This window comes from Phasianus colchicus, chromosome 7 (assembly GCF_987193195.1).
Source record: "Phasianus colchicus chromosome 7, bPhaCol1.hap1.1, whole genome shotgun sequence".
NCBI lineage: Eukaryota > Metazoa > Chordata > Aves > Galliformes > Phasianidae > Phasianus > Phasianus colchicus.
The window spans coordinates 20,289,867-20,305,611 of record NC_143442.1 but is presented as its reverse complement, the minus strand read 5'-3'; the positions used below and the strand labels follow the sequence as shown (position 1 = coordinate 20,305,611).

The window sequence follows — 15,745 nt, the reverse complement described above, 5'->3', positions numbered from 1 at the left end:
AAAGCATTTAAGTCTTCACAGCATTTTCCAAATTAGTAGTAGGAAAGCTGATGTGCTTTTGTCCTATATTGGCGTGAAAGTGAGCATCTCAATTCCTCTCTGCCATTTTCCCTGGTCAGAGTTTTGAGTTTTGATCCCCTATTTGCAAGTCATTCAGATCTGGCTTTGTTCTTGTGTCAGGTTTTATACAGTCTTGTTTTTAATTTAGTTTAAGATGTTTGTCTTCACCAAAATGTGTGGTGATCTTGCTGCATCTTGGGCTTGTATTGTTTTCCAGAAGGGATATTACTGTCCATTTGTGGTGGACAGAATTAAATTTCAGTTCAGGAGCTGCCTGCAGGTGCTGTTGCTACACTCCTCTCTAGGGCCAGCTGGAGAGAGCAGCCAAACAATTTTGGTGGACTAACACTGCTGGTTGACCAGAATGCTCTGAGACATCCCTGGCTGTTATTGCTGAGTGGAACTAGAAGCTGCCTTTCTACATTCTGCTTGTATTTGGTTCTGACTCTGCTTGTAACAGCATTTTTATAAACATGGACAGGAAAGAGGATTTTGTTGTTGCTTTTTGTGTGTCTGCTGTTTTCAAGTAGATTTCAGTTTACTTTCTTGTTTCTTGAAGTTAAAGTAGTTTCAGCTGTTTATCATGGTCATTGATTCTTCTGCCAGTTTTACTGGATTTCTTTTATTTTTCACGTTGTTAGATTTTAGTGTGTTTTCTTAATTGAGATTTTCTGTTGTCAATAGTCTTCTCTGCCAGCCTGAAATCCAATACCTTTTGTAATTCACTGTCAAATGCAGCATGAAAAAAATGGAAAAATACTCCAGGATTTGCTTATCTTAACACAGGTCCAAGTAAGTTGCTATTGCTGTCCCTTTACAGACATCCTGATACGTCCATGGAAAAATGATTTGCTCAAATCAAATATACTTTGACATAGTTTTTTTTTTTTTTTTTTTTTACCAATATGTTAAGACAGTTTTGTTCTGTTTAACACACTGGGTTATCCCTAACTGAAAAACAAAGAGGCGTTACTACTTTAGCAATCATTAGTCAACAGTTTTGCTCTGGAGAAAGTTCTGTTGAGAGCATGTATCTGTATTTATATTTGAGTATTTACTTTTTATTTTGGTTTGATTTGTTTAGGGGAATTCCTGAATACTTTTTAGTAATTCTTTGACATTGAAAGTCAGAAAAGTGAAACACTCAGGCAGAGAACCTGACTGTCTGCTGAGTACGATGCAGTACCGTATTCTTCTAGCGAGGCTGAAGCAGGTCTGATGTCAGTCACTTCAGAGACCTTTAGACCTTGGTGCTCATTTATTGCTAAAATGTACCAGCTCTGCTCCTGCATTATGAAGATCATCTGTCAACACTTTGAGATATTCTCCTTTGTTATTAAGCTTGTGATGCTCTACACTGTCAGGTTTTTTGCCAATTATAGTTAAGGTACAATGGTGTATTCACTGGATCAAAGTCTCACACTGGCGGTAGAGGAATGATTTGTAAGTCTTTATTCATCTGAATTGTACAATAGAATACCTGAGGAATGCAAATAATCCCTCTAAGGACTCAATAGAAAAGCTGTTAAAATGACAGTCTAAGACTATTATTATTCTGAATTGGTGTTTTAGCCAAAGTAATTATTTCTTATCTTGTTGTTCCACAATAGTTCTTAGTTTATTGGTTACGATGACCATATTTACCAAACAGAATTTGGATACAATTTTAGACATGGGTTTTGTGCCTGTTTCAGTTTTTCAAGTTAGCGTGTTTCATTGTGCCTTTCAGTTGGTGTGTTATTTAATTAGTCTAAGGGCTGGTGTTAGATACTTTTCAAAGGAAAAAAAAAGTATGCACAGATGTTAAGTCCCCTTATGAATAGCAGATACATTCCTAGATACGTTTTCTGCAAAAGGTTGACGTTTATAAGCTGTGAACTTTTGGTATCCCATTTGTTAGCCCAAATAAATTAGTTAACGACAAACGTTAGTTTTAGAAGTGCTGTTAGATGTCACGTGTGGTTTCAGAAATGTGCTTTAATTGTGGTTTTCAATTCATGTGTCTCGGAAGGCAGTAGTGTTTCAGTATCAGTCTTGGGTACCAGACTATATTTTCATTGGATAACTGGAGGAAGAAAGATTAGTATAATGAGGATTGAAAACCACCGATGGGGTATTTACATAAGTAAATGATAGAAGGACCAGCCTTATATAACAAACGTGTGAAAACTGTTGAGTGAACTTTTATATTCTTTGTCCCATCTAAAGCCCTACTCAGTGGGCCATGCACTTAATCTCATAATAGCTCTGATCCCCTGCTATTTTCTTTGACAAATGTGTGTTGATGAACTTGTGGTTCAGTTCGTTTTTTTTCTGAAGTGACATTTGCATTGATTATTTAAAGGTTTGCAGGCCACAGTTTCAAAGCACTTTAGTATAATAGCAGTTAAAACCTTGGTCTAAATCTCAGAGATTAGCGGGACTAAGAAAAGGAACTCAGCAAGCATAAAATCTGTGCTGTATGGTGGGTGCTTTGGGCCTGAAACATCTACGGTACCCAGAGCACTGTGTTTTGTACTTTTTGCCTTAGTGTGCAGGAAATATTCTCTTGCCTATTGGCTGTTGTGTTTCCTTCCTGAATGCACAGTTGTCTGCATTCCTACCATTCCCCAGGTTCAGAAGTAGTGCCCTGGAGATGAAGCTGAAGAGTCATCAGTCCTTCCAGGTCATTTCTGAATGTCTCTCTTAGATTTAAAGTACATAGCATTTGCAGTTATTAATACGATGTGAATGTGCTGCACGTATTTGTGATTTTTTAAAATTGAGATATTGAACTTTTAAAAACCAGTACCATAAATCCATAGCTCTAAAACGCATAATTTCATTCAACTAAAAAAAGTACACGAAACTCTTACTGATGGTGCTGCCAGTTGAGAAAACGGAAGGTGAGAAGAAATAGAAAATGTGGTTCTTTATTACAAATTATTAAAATAATAGTAGTATAATATCTAGAAGCTTTGTCCTGGGGAGATAATAGAAAGGTGGAAAAAACTGGTGGCAACATGGCCCTGTATTCATTAGCTATGGCATCCTTCGGGATCAATAACCAGAAAAAAACAGGGTACTGCTTGCTGTCTGGGAGGTTATAGAATGCAGTGTTCTTTTCTGTCTGTGAGTATCAGCTGCCCTAGCCACTGAGGGAAGTTGTTAATGGAAAAAGTAAGTCAGAAGAAAAGCTGAAAACCCCTCAGTTTTACTAAGCTTGATGAAGAACGCCTTTGCGTTCAGAAAAGTCTCAGAAAAATTACGTCTACGAATGCAGCTTTATTCAGTTAGCATTTTAGATTGCAAGTGTTTAACCTCAACCAAAAACCCAGTTATTGTCTCAAATTATGGCTATTTCTTATAGATTAAATGCCAAACAGAAACCAAGAAACAGTGAAATGTTAATGGAGTACACCTGAAGCAATCGCTGCCTGTTAATGCCTTGACCTTGGAAAGCAATACACAAAAAGATGGCATCATAAAACCGTGCAATTCTTATGAATATGTATGTGCTACTTGATAATAATGAATGTGGTACAGCCATGCATGCACTACAAGATAATGTTGTGCCCTTTGTTGTCTACAGGTTGATAAAAATTAAAGAGTGGGTGGACAAGCACGACCCGGGTGCTTTGGTCATTCCTTTTAGTGGGGCCTTGGAACTCAAGTTGCAAGATATGAGTGCTGAGGAGAAACAGAAGTATCTGGAAGAGAACATGACACAAAGGTTAATTAGCATTCATTTTCCCTACACTTTATTATCAACTATTTCCTTGCAGTAATTTAATTGCTTGCGCTGATAGAATAATAAATGACAGAGTAATTACCATTATAAAGAGAGAATCTTCTCCTTTCTTTACCATGAGACAGAGTGAAAAGATTTATTTTAAATTAAGTTTTTAACTGTCATCTGTCATCTCTGTACAGTGTTTTAATTATAACATAGGTATTAGTTATGTATATTTTTGAGAAGGAGCGATCACCAAAACTGTTTCGTCATCCATGGGGAGCAGGAATGGTGGAGATAATTTTGCCGTAATTTTTCTGAAGAACTGTAAGAAATTGTTTCAATATTGAATTTCAGTTGAACAGTTATGCTTTCATGACCAGAAGTCTTGAAAATTGCATGAGACCAAAAGTGCTGCTTGGTAGGGTGATTTCAATTTATCCCATATTTCTGTATCCTGCCAAATAAGCAAATCAAAATGCTATGTATATGTTGCTGCAGTTTAAAAAAAAAAAAAAAAAAAGAAAGAAAAAAGAAAAAAAGAAAAAGAAAAGAAAAAATAGTTCTTCTGAAGAGAGCTCAAAGAAAAAGGTTACTCTGATTGTCACAGAGTTTAAAAGTAGATCCAGTGTCTTCCAAATATGCAATGTCTTTCAATGTAAATTGATTACTTGAGGCATTTAGCTGTTTCATGTGTATATGTTGAATGAATTGGATTCATTTTTTTTTCCAGTGCTTTACCAAAGATCATTAAGGCTGGATATGCAGCACTCCAACTAGAATACTTTTTCACCGCAGGCCCAGATGAAGTGCGTGCATGGACCATCAGGGTAAGATTCATACTTATTCATCAGCTATATCCAGTTCCACACTATTGAATTCAGATTGATATCACTGACTTTGAAGTTTGTCATGGTGGCGGTTAGCTAGTCATTACAGATGAGGTTTTTGTCCAGGATAACTTTAATTATTTGTGAGCTGCTGAACAGTGAAAGTGGAGCTGCATTGATTGAGGCAGGTAACAATTGATTCTGCCTATTACATAGTCTGAATTTCTTCATCCTGTAGAATCTGTCTACCCTCCTCCTGTGGTCAGAGATAAGACGTACCAGTATTGTGCTTGCTTAATCTGTGTGACTGGGTTTGTCTGCAGTGAAATTGATGTTGCTTTTCATTTTGTATTCACTAAGTTTGTTTGGGTTGCGGGTGGTTCATTCCTCCTTTGCTTTGCTCGGATTACATTTTCAGCAATAAAAGCAATATAACATCATTATATTCCTCGTGGATACACAGTTGGGCTCAAAAACCTAAAATCACTGTGCAGTAATTCAGATCTTCTACTGACTCTAATATTTAGACCTACTTTATTTTGGTAGCTTTCTGTGTTTATCCAGTAACTTATGCAATCCTAAAATTATATTATGTATTTTAAATATTGATGTAGAATGATTACAACCATAGAGATTGACTAATTTATTCCCAGAGGATAGTAAGAGCTGAGCTGTAGTGCTTTGCCTTTGAATGAAAATACAGTGTAATATAAGGATCAGTATTGCAAAATATTTTGCAACACATATAGTTATAAACTACCTTAAAAATTACAAAGCATCAACTTTTGGGGATGCAGATCTGTCATTGAGCCTTTTTTTTTTTTTTGCATCAGTATATTTAGTGCTGTGCAGTGAATTTCAATGCTGCGTTTAATTTCATTTCAAAGGAATTAATTTGTTTTCATTAATCAACATAATTTCCAGGAAATTTATATTTTTAGCTGATACTGCTACAGATGTGTGTGTGTGTATATTTCAGCACATCAAACTCACGAGTGGTCTTTTAGAAATATTTTTTAGTCTTTTCATCTGTCCCCTTTTCCGTGCTAACTCGCAGCTAGTGCCCTTGAAATAGCTACTGAAATAACACAGTAGAAGTTCTATCCTTCTGATTTATGCCAGAGTTTCTAAGAGCGCATTCTGAAACTCTGCTGTTTTCAGCAGGAGAAATGCTTGCTCTTTATTAGAAAATTTGAAAGCTGGTTTATCTTAAGACTGATTGTAAGTGTCTTTGATTTAATGTGCGAAGATATTTAGTCAGGTAAGCATCAGTGAGTAGCCATATTAACCCAATACATCTTTTATTGTAAAAACTGTGCTTTACAGTGTCAGACTCCTTAGCACTTTAACATGCTTTATTAAGCAGCCTTTAGGTCACCATTATTTCTCAAATTTCTTGCCGTGGTTGTATGTGCACAGAATGCATGTCCTGGTAATTTAAGGCATACAGCTATAATGCATTCTGCTTTATTGCAAAAGCTTGAATTACCTTATAATAGTTGCTGTGATTTTTTTTTTTATTTAATTATTTTTAAGTGATGTAATTGTTGACATTTTGGTAAGAATATTTTTTTTCTAGATTTACTAAAATGATTTTGAAAAAAAAATCAGCAAGTATATAAAGGTTGCGATTCATACATTGTTTCTGATTTCAAATGCAGCTTGCCAAGGAATGTTACCATGTAGCTGAAATTATTTGAATGTAACTGAAAGTCTTGGGTCTTTCAGATTTTAAAGTTATTTTAAAAAATGATCTTTATTTTCCTCGCTTTCTATGTGAAGAGCCAGGGATCGAAGTGACTCCCACAGCAGAACACAGTCATACCTTCTAAGATCAATACTGCTGTTTATGCCTATTGGAAAAAAACAAAGCTGCCCTTCTTTTTAATGTCAGTTGGTTTATCTGTGGCGAAGGCATTTATCTGTGTGTCCCAACTTGAAGAAACACCCAGCTGTATGTGTGACGTTCTAACTGATAGGAAACAAAGTTTCAACAGATCCTGAAAGCGTATCTAAAAAGAAGAAACCTCTCTTCTGCAATCAATCTTCTTAAATGCAATTAATTTTCTTCTGGTCTTTCCACTGACAGAAAGGGACGAAGGCTCCTCAGGCTGCAGGGAAGATTCACACAGATTTCGAAAAGGGATTCATTATGGCTGAGGTAATGAAATATGAAGATTTTAAAGAAGGAGGTTCAGAAGCTGCTGTCAAGGTGAGCTCCCCATTCTTTTTCTTCTCATTTCTTCCTTTTTTCCATTTCATGTGTATTTTTCACTGGGAAGACATTCTTGAATAACAGTCACAGCGACAGAGCAAAATCCACTCTCAACTTAGGAAAAGGAAAGATGCACCAACTTGCTGAGCAGGAGTGCAACAGTAGTTCCAGTATCCAAGGCAGATTATGTACTAAATATCAACACCAGCACCAAATGTTGTGCTTTGTTCTCTTTTTAGTTTATACGTTAGTGTTCAGATGGTCATAATCTTTAAAATGAATGTGCTTTGGAAAAATGAAACTTTTTCAATGATCTAGCAGACTTTCAAACCTTTAAAACAAAGGCAAAAAATGCAGAAAACGTGTCTTCCAATAATGCGTCATCCTTTTTGAGTTTGCTGTGAAGCAACAAACAACCAAATGCCAAATATTTAAAAAAATATTTCATAATTTTTTTTTTAGGAGTAGTGGACTCCACATGTAGGCTGTGATAGGCACAATAAAATCTTGGAATTTACCATTTCAGTATTAAGTTCAATTGCTCTTTGATGTCATACTCAAAAGTGCTATGCCTTGCACAGTTTGGGGTACCAGTAGTAATTAGTTGGCCCTTTAAAATGTACTACATGAAGTGAAGTTTTCTAGCTTTCAGTAGATACTGAATAGGCAGCTAATGTTTTTAATGAGAAACTTTTCATGAGCTCATGCTTTTTTGTAGTTATACTTCTATTAAGAGTTTTATCTGCTTTCTCAACACTAGAGGGCAGAGACTGATTGGGTGCCCAAAGTTGTGCCCTTCTTCTGGCTGACAAATTATATCTCATTCAAAGTTATTAAATACAAAATTACCTTGTACGTGGCAAATAAATGTCATAAGAAAAACTGTTGTTCTGTGTTGCTGTTGCATTATTTCCACCTTCTTTAACCAGAGAAACTTCCCTTTATTTCATATGCATTTAAATTCTCATTTGGCATTTGTGATGTTTTAATAAGATTTCTATTTTATAAAATCTTACAAAATCGCGATTATAGAAATTTTTTTTTTTTTAATCCACCTCAGTACTTGAAGGTTCCTAAGCACTGTAACGTGTTAAAGAATTTAAAAGGGTCGGCTTTATTGTTTGCGATTTGATAGCTTGAAAGGTATGCAAAACTATGATTTCAGATTCAGCTTATTCTCAGTGGTATCGCTAAGGAAGATCATACTGAGCAGCGGGGCTTTAATAGGTTTGTTTGAACCCCAGGAAGTGGAGGAAAAAAAATCCCAGTATAATTGGTTCGTTGCGGCATGTGAACTGTTTTATGAAAAGGGAAGTCGAGTTGTAGTTGTAAAGTGAAACCACAGCTATAAATAAATCCGATATTCTGTAGTCAGGAACCACCTTATGTAACCAAGATTCATATTTTGCCTGCATCGGTTTTTGAAGTTCAAATCGGAGTGTTCTCCCTGAGAAGCTGCATCACTTAATCTCTACTGAATTAATCTATTAAGTATTTTGCTCGTGTATTGTCATTTGCTTGTCGCTATGTAAGATTCTAGACAGCGAGCTTCTGTGTTCAAAGTGCATTTAATGAGTAAACGTTGGCTGCTTTGAAGGTACGTGTAATAAAGCAAGAGTATTTGCCTTTGTTTTTCCGTATTTAAATCAGTTAAAAACAAAAAACCCAACCAGCAAAACCCTTGCTCTTAGAAAAAGGCAGGATATTACTCCAGTCTCTTTCTGATTTGCATTTAATACAATGTTTCGTGCTATACACATTACTAATTACTTCTGTATTGCTGGTAAATTTCAAAATTAGATTTGGGAGCTTTTAGGAGTCAACTGAAATAACAGCGGTAATGGGAGTCGCCCGCTTTGTACGTTATCAAGTTGATCGATTTTTAAGTTTGATTTTGTGTGTGTCTAACACCAGTACAGCATAACTAATTTAATGCCAGTGCTGTGAACTATACACTGAATAGCTCTGTGTGGGCTTTGTAGTCTACAGGGATATCACATTATTAGCAATCATATCTGCTTAGGCAAAGCTGGCTTCTACAGATGGCTGCTTTCAAGTGCAAATGAACTGGTTAGACGTGTCTTGTTTAATACATACTCAAGATTCACAAATGGGTATTGATTTTTTCAACCAGTGTTTCTGATAGCAATGGAAATGGATTAAATGGTCTCCAGAGAATTTAAAGGAACACTGTCACTTTTAATTAACTGTAAACTGGTAACAAAAATACATAAACTCGTGTTAGTGCGTCAAAATGTATTTAATTAAGGTAGTCTGTGCCGCTCTGACGGTGTGCAAGGATGTGCTGAGAAAAATCCATGTTGATACTTTGTGGAGGTCAGGTTTGTACGCCGATATGAGAGCAATAAAGGTATCCGACTGCATAATGTCTGTGTACCTGTGCCTGCAGCTTTGACTTGCCGATGATTTTTACAGCACTGTTTTATTAGTGTTTATGCCATCAATTAGTCTAATTACTCTTGACTTTGAGCATTATTAGGATCCTCAAAGGAAAGAGCTGCTAAGACTACTTGAAAGTAAGGCTTTTATTGTCTCAGCAAATTTCCAGGGGATAAATATAGAAATTGGTAACGTCTTACTTGTTATCTATTGATAGGTTGGTTATACGGGATAAGGTCAATCACTGCTGTGCTGAATATTTGTTGTCTGAGATGCTGTATCTGAAATTTTCTGTAGGCTAGCATCGCTGGTGACATTTAAATAAGGAGTGACAGCGACAAGGTTATTGAGCCTCTAAATTCCTAGACAGCAATATGGGGAATACGTTGCTTTACAGAGCAGGCTTTGTGAAAGAAAGGTGTCTAAGTTAACTATGTACCATTAATCTGATCTGTTCTACTGCAACTAAGGTCATTAGTTAACAGCTTTCCTGTAATGGGATCTTAGCATGCCACCACTGTGATAGTGTCATTGAGAATAATGGCACAGTGAGGTCTTGCATGGAAGCACTTTCTCCTGCAAGAGAAAACTTCAAAACAGGAATGGTTATTGAACTAAAGCAGAAGCTCTCAACTTTTCCATATTGTAGATCACTTTTCAAGATAAATGCTGCTGTAGACCACCTCCCGCCCAGTCTGTCAGTCCTAATGCTGCAGCTTCTCTGTAGCCTCTGTAATGCCGGGCTTAATTACAATGAGATAAAGACAGGAAAGTATAATAATAAATTCTAATGCAGAGCGCAATGATTCTTAATAGGTTCCTTACCTATTTTCTGCTCTCCTCAAGTATAGCATCTCCATAACGAATTTCCTTTTCATGTCTTTGGTCTCAGTGCCATCCCCTCTATCCCGGTTTCACAGTCTATCTGCTCTTACATCTGCCCTTCTGATGTCTGTACCATAAGCAAATTTGTTCTAAAGGAAATTCTGATGGAAAGACTGCATTTCATACCCCTGGGCCCTTCGTTATCTGGGCGCCAGCAGGCGAGGGCCCCGCTGGAAGCACGAGGTGCGTGCAGCTCTGACCTCCTCGCGCAGTGGCTCTGGCAGCTGGGGCTTGTCCTTGGCTGGAAGCCACTCCAAAGTTGGTGTGTGTGAGCACGGCCACCACCGGGCAGGGTGCTGGGCATTGCTGCCTCCTGCAAGCCCAGTTAATGAATTTGTAGATGGACATTCACTGAGAGACGATAGCAAGGATAATAAAAATGCCACCAGCATTGGCCATCTGAAGGGCTACTTGGATGAAAGGAAGGAAAGCCTAAAAACTGGTTTAGTCTCTATTATCATTAGATTTGCTGGGGTTTGTGTTCTTCTACGTTCCATTTCCAATGCAGAAATGTTTCGGATTGACTGCATTATGAGACAGAAGGCACTGACGTGGCACCAGCTCAATGGTGAAATTATTATTTTATGTTCTGCGTGCATGTGAAACCAAATTGTGTCAAACTGGGGAGTACCGTGACTGTCAGACTCAGAAGCTGAAGCATTACCATCATTTTTTTTTTTAACACTAAAATGTATTAAAAAACTTACAGATAGGAAATGCTATAAAATGTCTAATGAAATAACCAATTTTCCTCTTGTTTATCATATTTACAGGCTGCTGGAAAATACAGGCAACAAGGCAGGAATTATGTTGTGGAGGATGGAGATATTATCTTCTTTAAATTTAATACACCTCAGCAACCCAAGAAGAAATGAGTATCAGACATTGTTCGTTGCTCAGAAATAAACTGTGCTGCTTCAAAAAGCATTTGAATTTTTATTTGGGATGGAATATCTGGAAACAAAAAGCATACAGTTTCTACCTAGGGAACCACCCCTTCCCCCAGTGAAATTATTCTTGTTTGTTTTGAATTAAAATACGGCACCTTCGGTGAACATGCAAGTTCACTAAATGTGAACAGCTTTGCATTTGAAACGATTAAGACCCTACTCCAAATTGTAGAAGCTTTTCAGGAACCATATTACTCTCATGATACTTCATTAATCTCCATCATGTATGCCAAGCCTGACACGTTTGACAGTGAGGACAATGTGGCTTGCTCCTTTTTGAATCTACAGATAATGCATGTTTTACAGTACTCCAGATGTCTACACTCAATAAAACATTTGACAAAACCAGCCTTGGTGTGTTTGGGGATGTCTGTATTGACTGACTGTGGTGTGCTGAATGCGATACGGCACCTGGTGGATGCTGATTACAGAATTTTAAGACGTGTATGATACAGTAACTGGCAGTGTGGGGCAGCTGCAATTGTATCTTGAAAGTGAGTCTTTCATGGGAATCAGAAGATTAGGATGCCAATGATTTGTCTCAAAAAAGTTAATGAATTTGTAGATGGACATTCACTGAGAGATGATAGCAAGGATAATAAAAATGATGCAGCGTAAATTATTTTTACTGGAGAGAGCAAATGTAGGAAAATCATGCTTTTTTTTGAGGCTGTGGCTTTTTTTTTTTTTCTTTTTTTCTCCTCCAGTCATTTTTAAACTATTTCTTTCTTGCCTCGAGATTATTAAATTGTGGAGGCTGGAGCAGCGGTGCCTGATGTTGTGTGTTGTCCTCTCGGGTCAGGTTTTCAGGCCAGTGGAGGGTGACACAGATAGCGTTGTGAAGGGAGAGGTCACGCTGTGCTGCAGGCAAGTTGCTGGGCTGACAAAGGCTGCAGATAGGAGTGGGTTTTTTTGCCCCTTTAACCACAAGGGAGAGCCAGTCTTTTTGGGTAACACAGAAGAGCAAGTTTCTAGGAAGAGCAAGTTTATAGGATTGCCCTCAGTTGCAGAATGCTTAATGTATTTAAAATAGCCTGATGATTCTCTCAAGTGCCTGTGGCATCAGTGTGGTCTCAGCTGGGGGAGATGCTGGTGTTGCTCTTCACTTAATGCCGTGCCAGACCTCCTGCATCACTGTGACAAACCTGGTTGTACGCTTTGAAAAGGCCGCTGGTCCCTGGCTGCCCTCTGCGGGGAAGGGAAGAAATTAGGAGCACCAAATCTTGTGTAAAACGGCAAAGGCAAAAGGAAGCAGAACCTGCCCCTTTCTGTGGGAAGTAGCAGAGAAGGGACTGCACTGAATTCCCATCAGGAAGAAAGGTAAGAAAGAAGTGGAGAGTGTGTGCTGGGAGGGGAAGCCACCTCTGCTGCTCCAGTACTGGCTGGAGTGGGTCGTGTCTTCCCGAACCTGGCTCTGGTTTCCAAAATGTACCCGTGCTCCTAGTTATGACTTATAAATGAAGAAGTTGTCAGGAAGGATTGCACCATTAATGGATTCCTTTGTATTGTTGCTTCTCTTAATTGCATTTAACAAACCATATTTGTTTAAATTTGAACATAAGTACTTTGCAAATCCTCCCTGTTCTATAAATAAAGTAGATAAAGATTGAACTAAGTTATTCCTGATAACAGAAGTGTTGCATGCTATTACAATACTCAGAAAATAGAAAACAAACTTCAGAGTTTTGCCATATCTTTAAAAAAGTATATTCTCTAATATGGTATGTTTTATCTTATTAACTTACATGAATAGTGTATCTCTTCAGCTTTAACTTGTGTTCCTCTGGTTTTATTCTGTGCTGCGGGGCATCGGTTGGCCACAGTCACAAAGCACAGGACTGGATGGGACCATCAGTGGCTGCTGCTGTCCTCGTGCCTCTCCAGCACAGCTTTCCTCCAAAGGCTGTCCCCAGGCACCAGTGAGGAGCACAGCCCGCTTAGCATCCATCCTGGTGCTTTGCTTTGCCGGGTGGTTTGACACAGTGCTGCTCCTGCCAGCTGTGGGTATGACAGCAAAACTGCACTCTGAAAGAGCAATGAATGTGGCAAAGTTGTCAGCTTAAATGTTTTCTGCTCAATTTTAACGTTTCTCTCTACTTGTGAACTCACGAAGGATGAGGGGAACGGGTGGCTAGCAGGAGAATCTTTACAAGTTGGTAACTGTTTAAAAGTAATATTCGCTCGTTTTAATTCTTACTCTCCCAATACTAATTCCATATGTTTGATTATGCTAATCCTACCATTTTGCTTCAATTAAACCAGGAGAGCCACTGGAGGCTTTGAAAACACCAACAAACAAAATCAAAGTGGTGGCATTCATCACAGTACCCAGCGAATGGGGATAGCCGCGTGCTGGTCAGGCTTTGGAGGTTTTGAAGTAAATGCTGTGTTTCCAGGCTGTCTTTGAAGCAGTGTTCTTGGCTTCTATCTACAGGTAGTGCCAATTCCTGATCTATGAGAACAGGCACATATGGCAGCGTGTTGCATATTGTGAAATCAGTTACATGTGCGCTCTTGCCGCCATAAGCAGATGATGTGGTACGTGCCTGCTCATCAGAGCTCGTTACAGCTCCGTGCAGTTGCAGATTGCCTGTAGCATTTTATTTTCTGCGTGCAAAATGTATGCGTTTGGCACGGGAAAGCTTTATAAACCATATAGGAAATAAAATCTGCCGCTATTGTGAGAGCACATGCGATGCAGAAGTTGACAAAATATATCTGAGCGTGGGACATCACATGGGGCTGAGGCACCGACATCTTCCTGCTTCACTCCTTGGCTATGGGCCCTGCGGGGCAGGAAATCTGCACAGCAGGAGTTCAGATGGCTGACTGCGGATGCGTTTCCCTGGGGATGCTGATGGCAGAAGCTCTGCTCGCACTGACTGGGGCTCTGTCCCTGCTCACCTGGGCTGCCGTGCAGGATCCAGGTGTGGTGCATGTGGGCCCCGTGCAGAGCTGACCCTGGGCTGCAGGTCCCATGCTGCTAAGGGGCCTGGCGGCTCTCCTCCTCCTCCTCCCCCCTCTGCTGGCAGCAGCACCACCAGCTCCAGCACCGCGTCTGATTTCAGGCTGGGCTTGAAAGCGCAGTGCTAAATCACTGTGCTGCCTGTATCACTTGTCCCCAGGTTATCTGGCTGTGTGTTGGTGAGCCCAGTGGCTGTGGCAGCACTCAAGGAAGATGGCAGGTTTGTGAAGAGACCTGGGAGAGCTGCCTGCGAGCATTTCATGGTCAAGGACATGCTGAGGAGCTGTTGTGCATAAGTTACAGCCCAAGGCAAGCGCAAGTTTGGTTCCTGATCCTTAGAACAAAGAATAAGAGTGAGGTGTACAGAGGCATCCTTTGAATTCTGTTGATGGTGAACATGCAACAGTTAAAAGGTCAATCATGTCCTCCTTCTTGGTAGTCAGGGAGGCTGGTGTCCAGAACTGCCCCTGGCTGAAGGGTGCCCGCTGCTGCCAAGAGGCTGCACTGCCAGCTGGGCAGCAGCAGATAGAATGTTTGCTCACCTTTACAGATGGCATATAAAGCCTTTTAGCTGCCAAAGGGTTAAATTCTCTGAAATGTGAATTGTGTGCAAAGTAGCTGAGTTTGGTTCTCAATCCTGCTTAAGTTTCAAAGCACAGCGTTATTGGAGGTAGCAACAGTAACATCAAACAGCCTTGATAAGATCAACAAATTACTAAGTATAATTGTTTGTGCCAGGGTGTGTGCAAGGAGATAAATAGCTCATAAATTAAATACCAGAGCCTGAGGGGAGTCATTCATGGATTCAGAGCTGTCCTAGCACTCTCAAGCAAAAAGTAATTTTCTCTCAGTTCGGTAATTATGCTACTGCAGATCCAAGATCAGCAATCAAGGCGAGGTGTGCTTACAGAGTAGTTGGTTCCTTTGACTGGTGGAGCTTCCCATCCCTTGACAAACAGCAAAGTTTGTACTTGTCTCTAGTGCAAAACATCCTCACTGTTCTTCATAGGATAATTCAGTCTTGCACTGAAAAGGGTTTAGAATAGACCAGGGGTCAGTTTTTGCTCTTACAAATCGGCAGCATTCTGGGCTTCAGTGGAGCAGTACCAATTCGTGCTGGTAGAAAACCTGGCCCCAACCTTTAGCAGCATTAGCAGCCCTGGTCACTGCTGCCAGGCTCTTCTGGCAGCACCCGGCCCCTCGCTGCCTGCTGGGCTTCTGCACTTAGTGAGGATGTCAGAGCCCACCCTGCCTTATTCATAAGGCCTGTGAGGATCCTGGTCTAATCAGAGTGTTCCTGAGGACAAGGAATGGTAATGTAATCTGTTATTATAGCAACATCATCTTGATCTGCTTTTGTTTACTAATGTTTTGCCAGCCACTAAATATTTTTCTGCTGAATTCAGATAGGCATCACGCTGAGAATCTGTATTTTTGAAAATGTAGTGTAACTCCCACTCTGTTCAGCAGTAGTTGCTGTTGGTACAACATTCCAGAGACAACTGGATATAGCCTACATCCCTTCTGGCCACATGAGCCTTAAGCACCCTTCACTGTGTGTCCAAGGAGTCTTGTGATGTGTGAATAATTTGGAGGAAAGGTGGAAAGCCCTTGGGCTGCATCAAAAGCAGCGTGGCCAGCAGGTCAAGGGAGGTGATCCTGCCCCTCTCCTCTGAGCTGGTAATGCTTCAACTGGGGTACTGTGTCCAGATATGGAGTCCTCAGTAT

At 39.6% G+C, this 15,745-nt stretch overlaps 1 protein-coding gene across 1 annotated transcript in view; it reads left to right on the top strand.

Annotated features, from left to right (window-relative positions):
• Positions 1 to 11,428, top strand: part of OLA1 (Obg like ATPase 1) — an 86,217-nt gene extending 74,789 nt beyond the window's left edge. The window contains exons 8-11 of the mRNA XM_031599452.2: positions 3,632 to 3,772; positions 4,506 to 4,602; positions 6,692 to 6,814; positions 10,876 to 11,428. Coding sequence (XP_031455312.1) covers positions 3,632 to 3,772; positions 4,506 to 4,602; positions 6,692 to 6,814; positions 10,876 to 10,977 — 463 coding nt within the window. The 3' untranslated portion in view covers positions 10,978 to 11,428. The remainder of the gene's footprint in view (positions 1 to 3,631; positions 3,773 to 4,505; positions 4,603 to 6,691; positions 6,815 to 10,875) is intronic.
• The last annotated feature ends 4,317 nt before the right edge of the window (positions 11,429 to 15,745 follow it).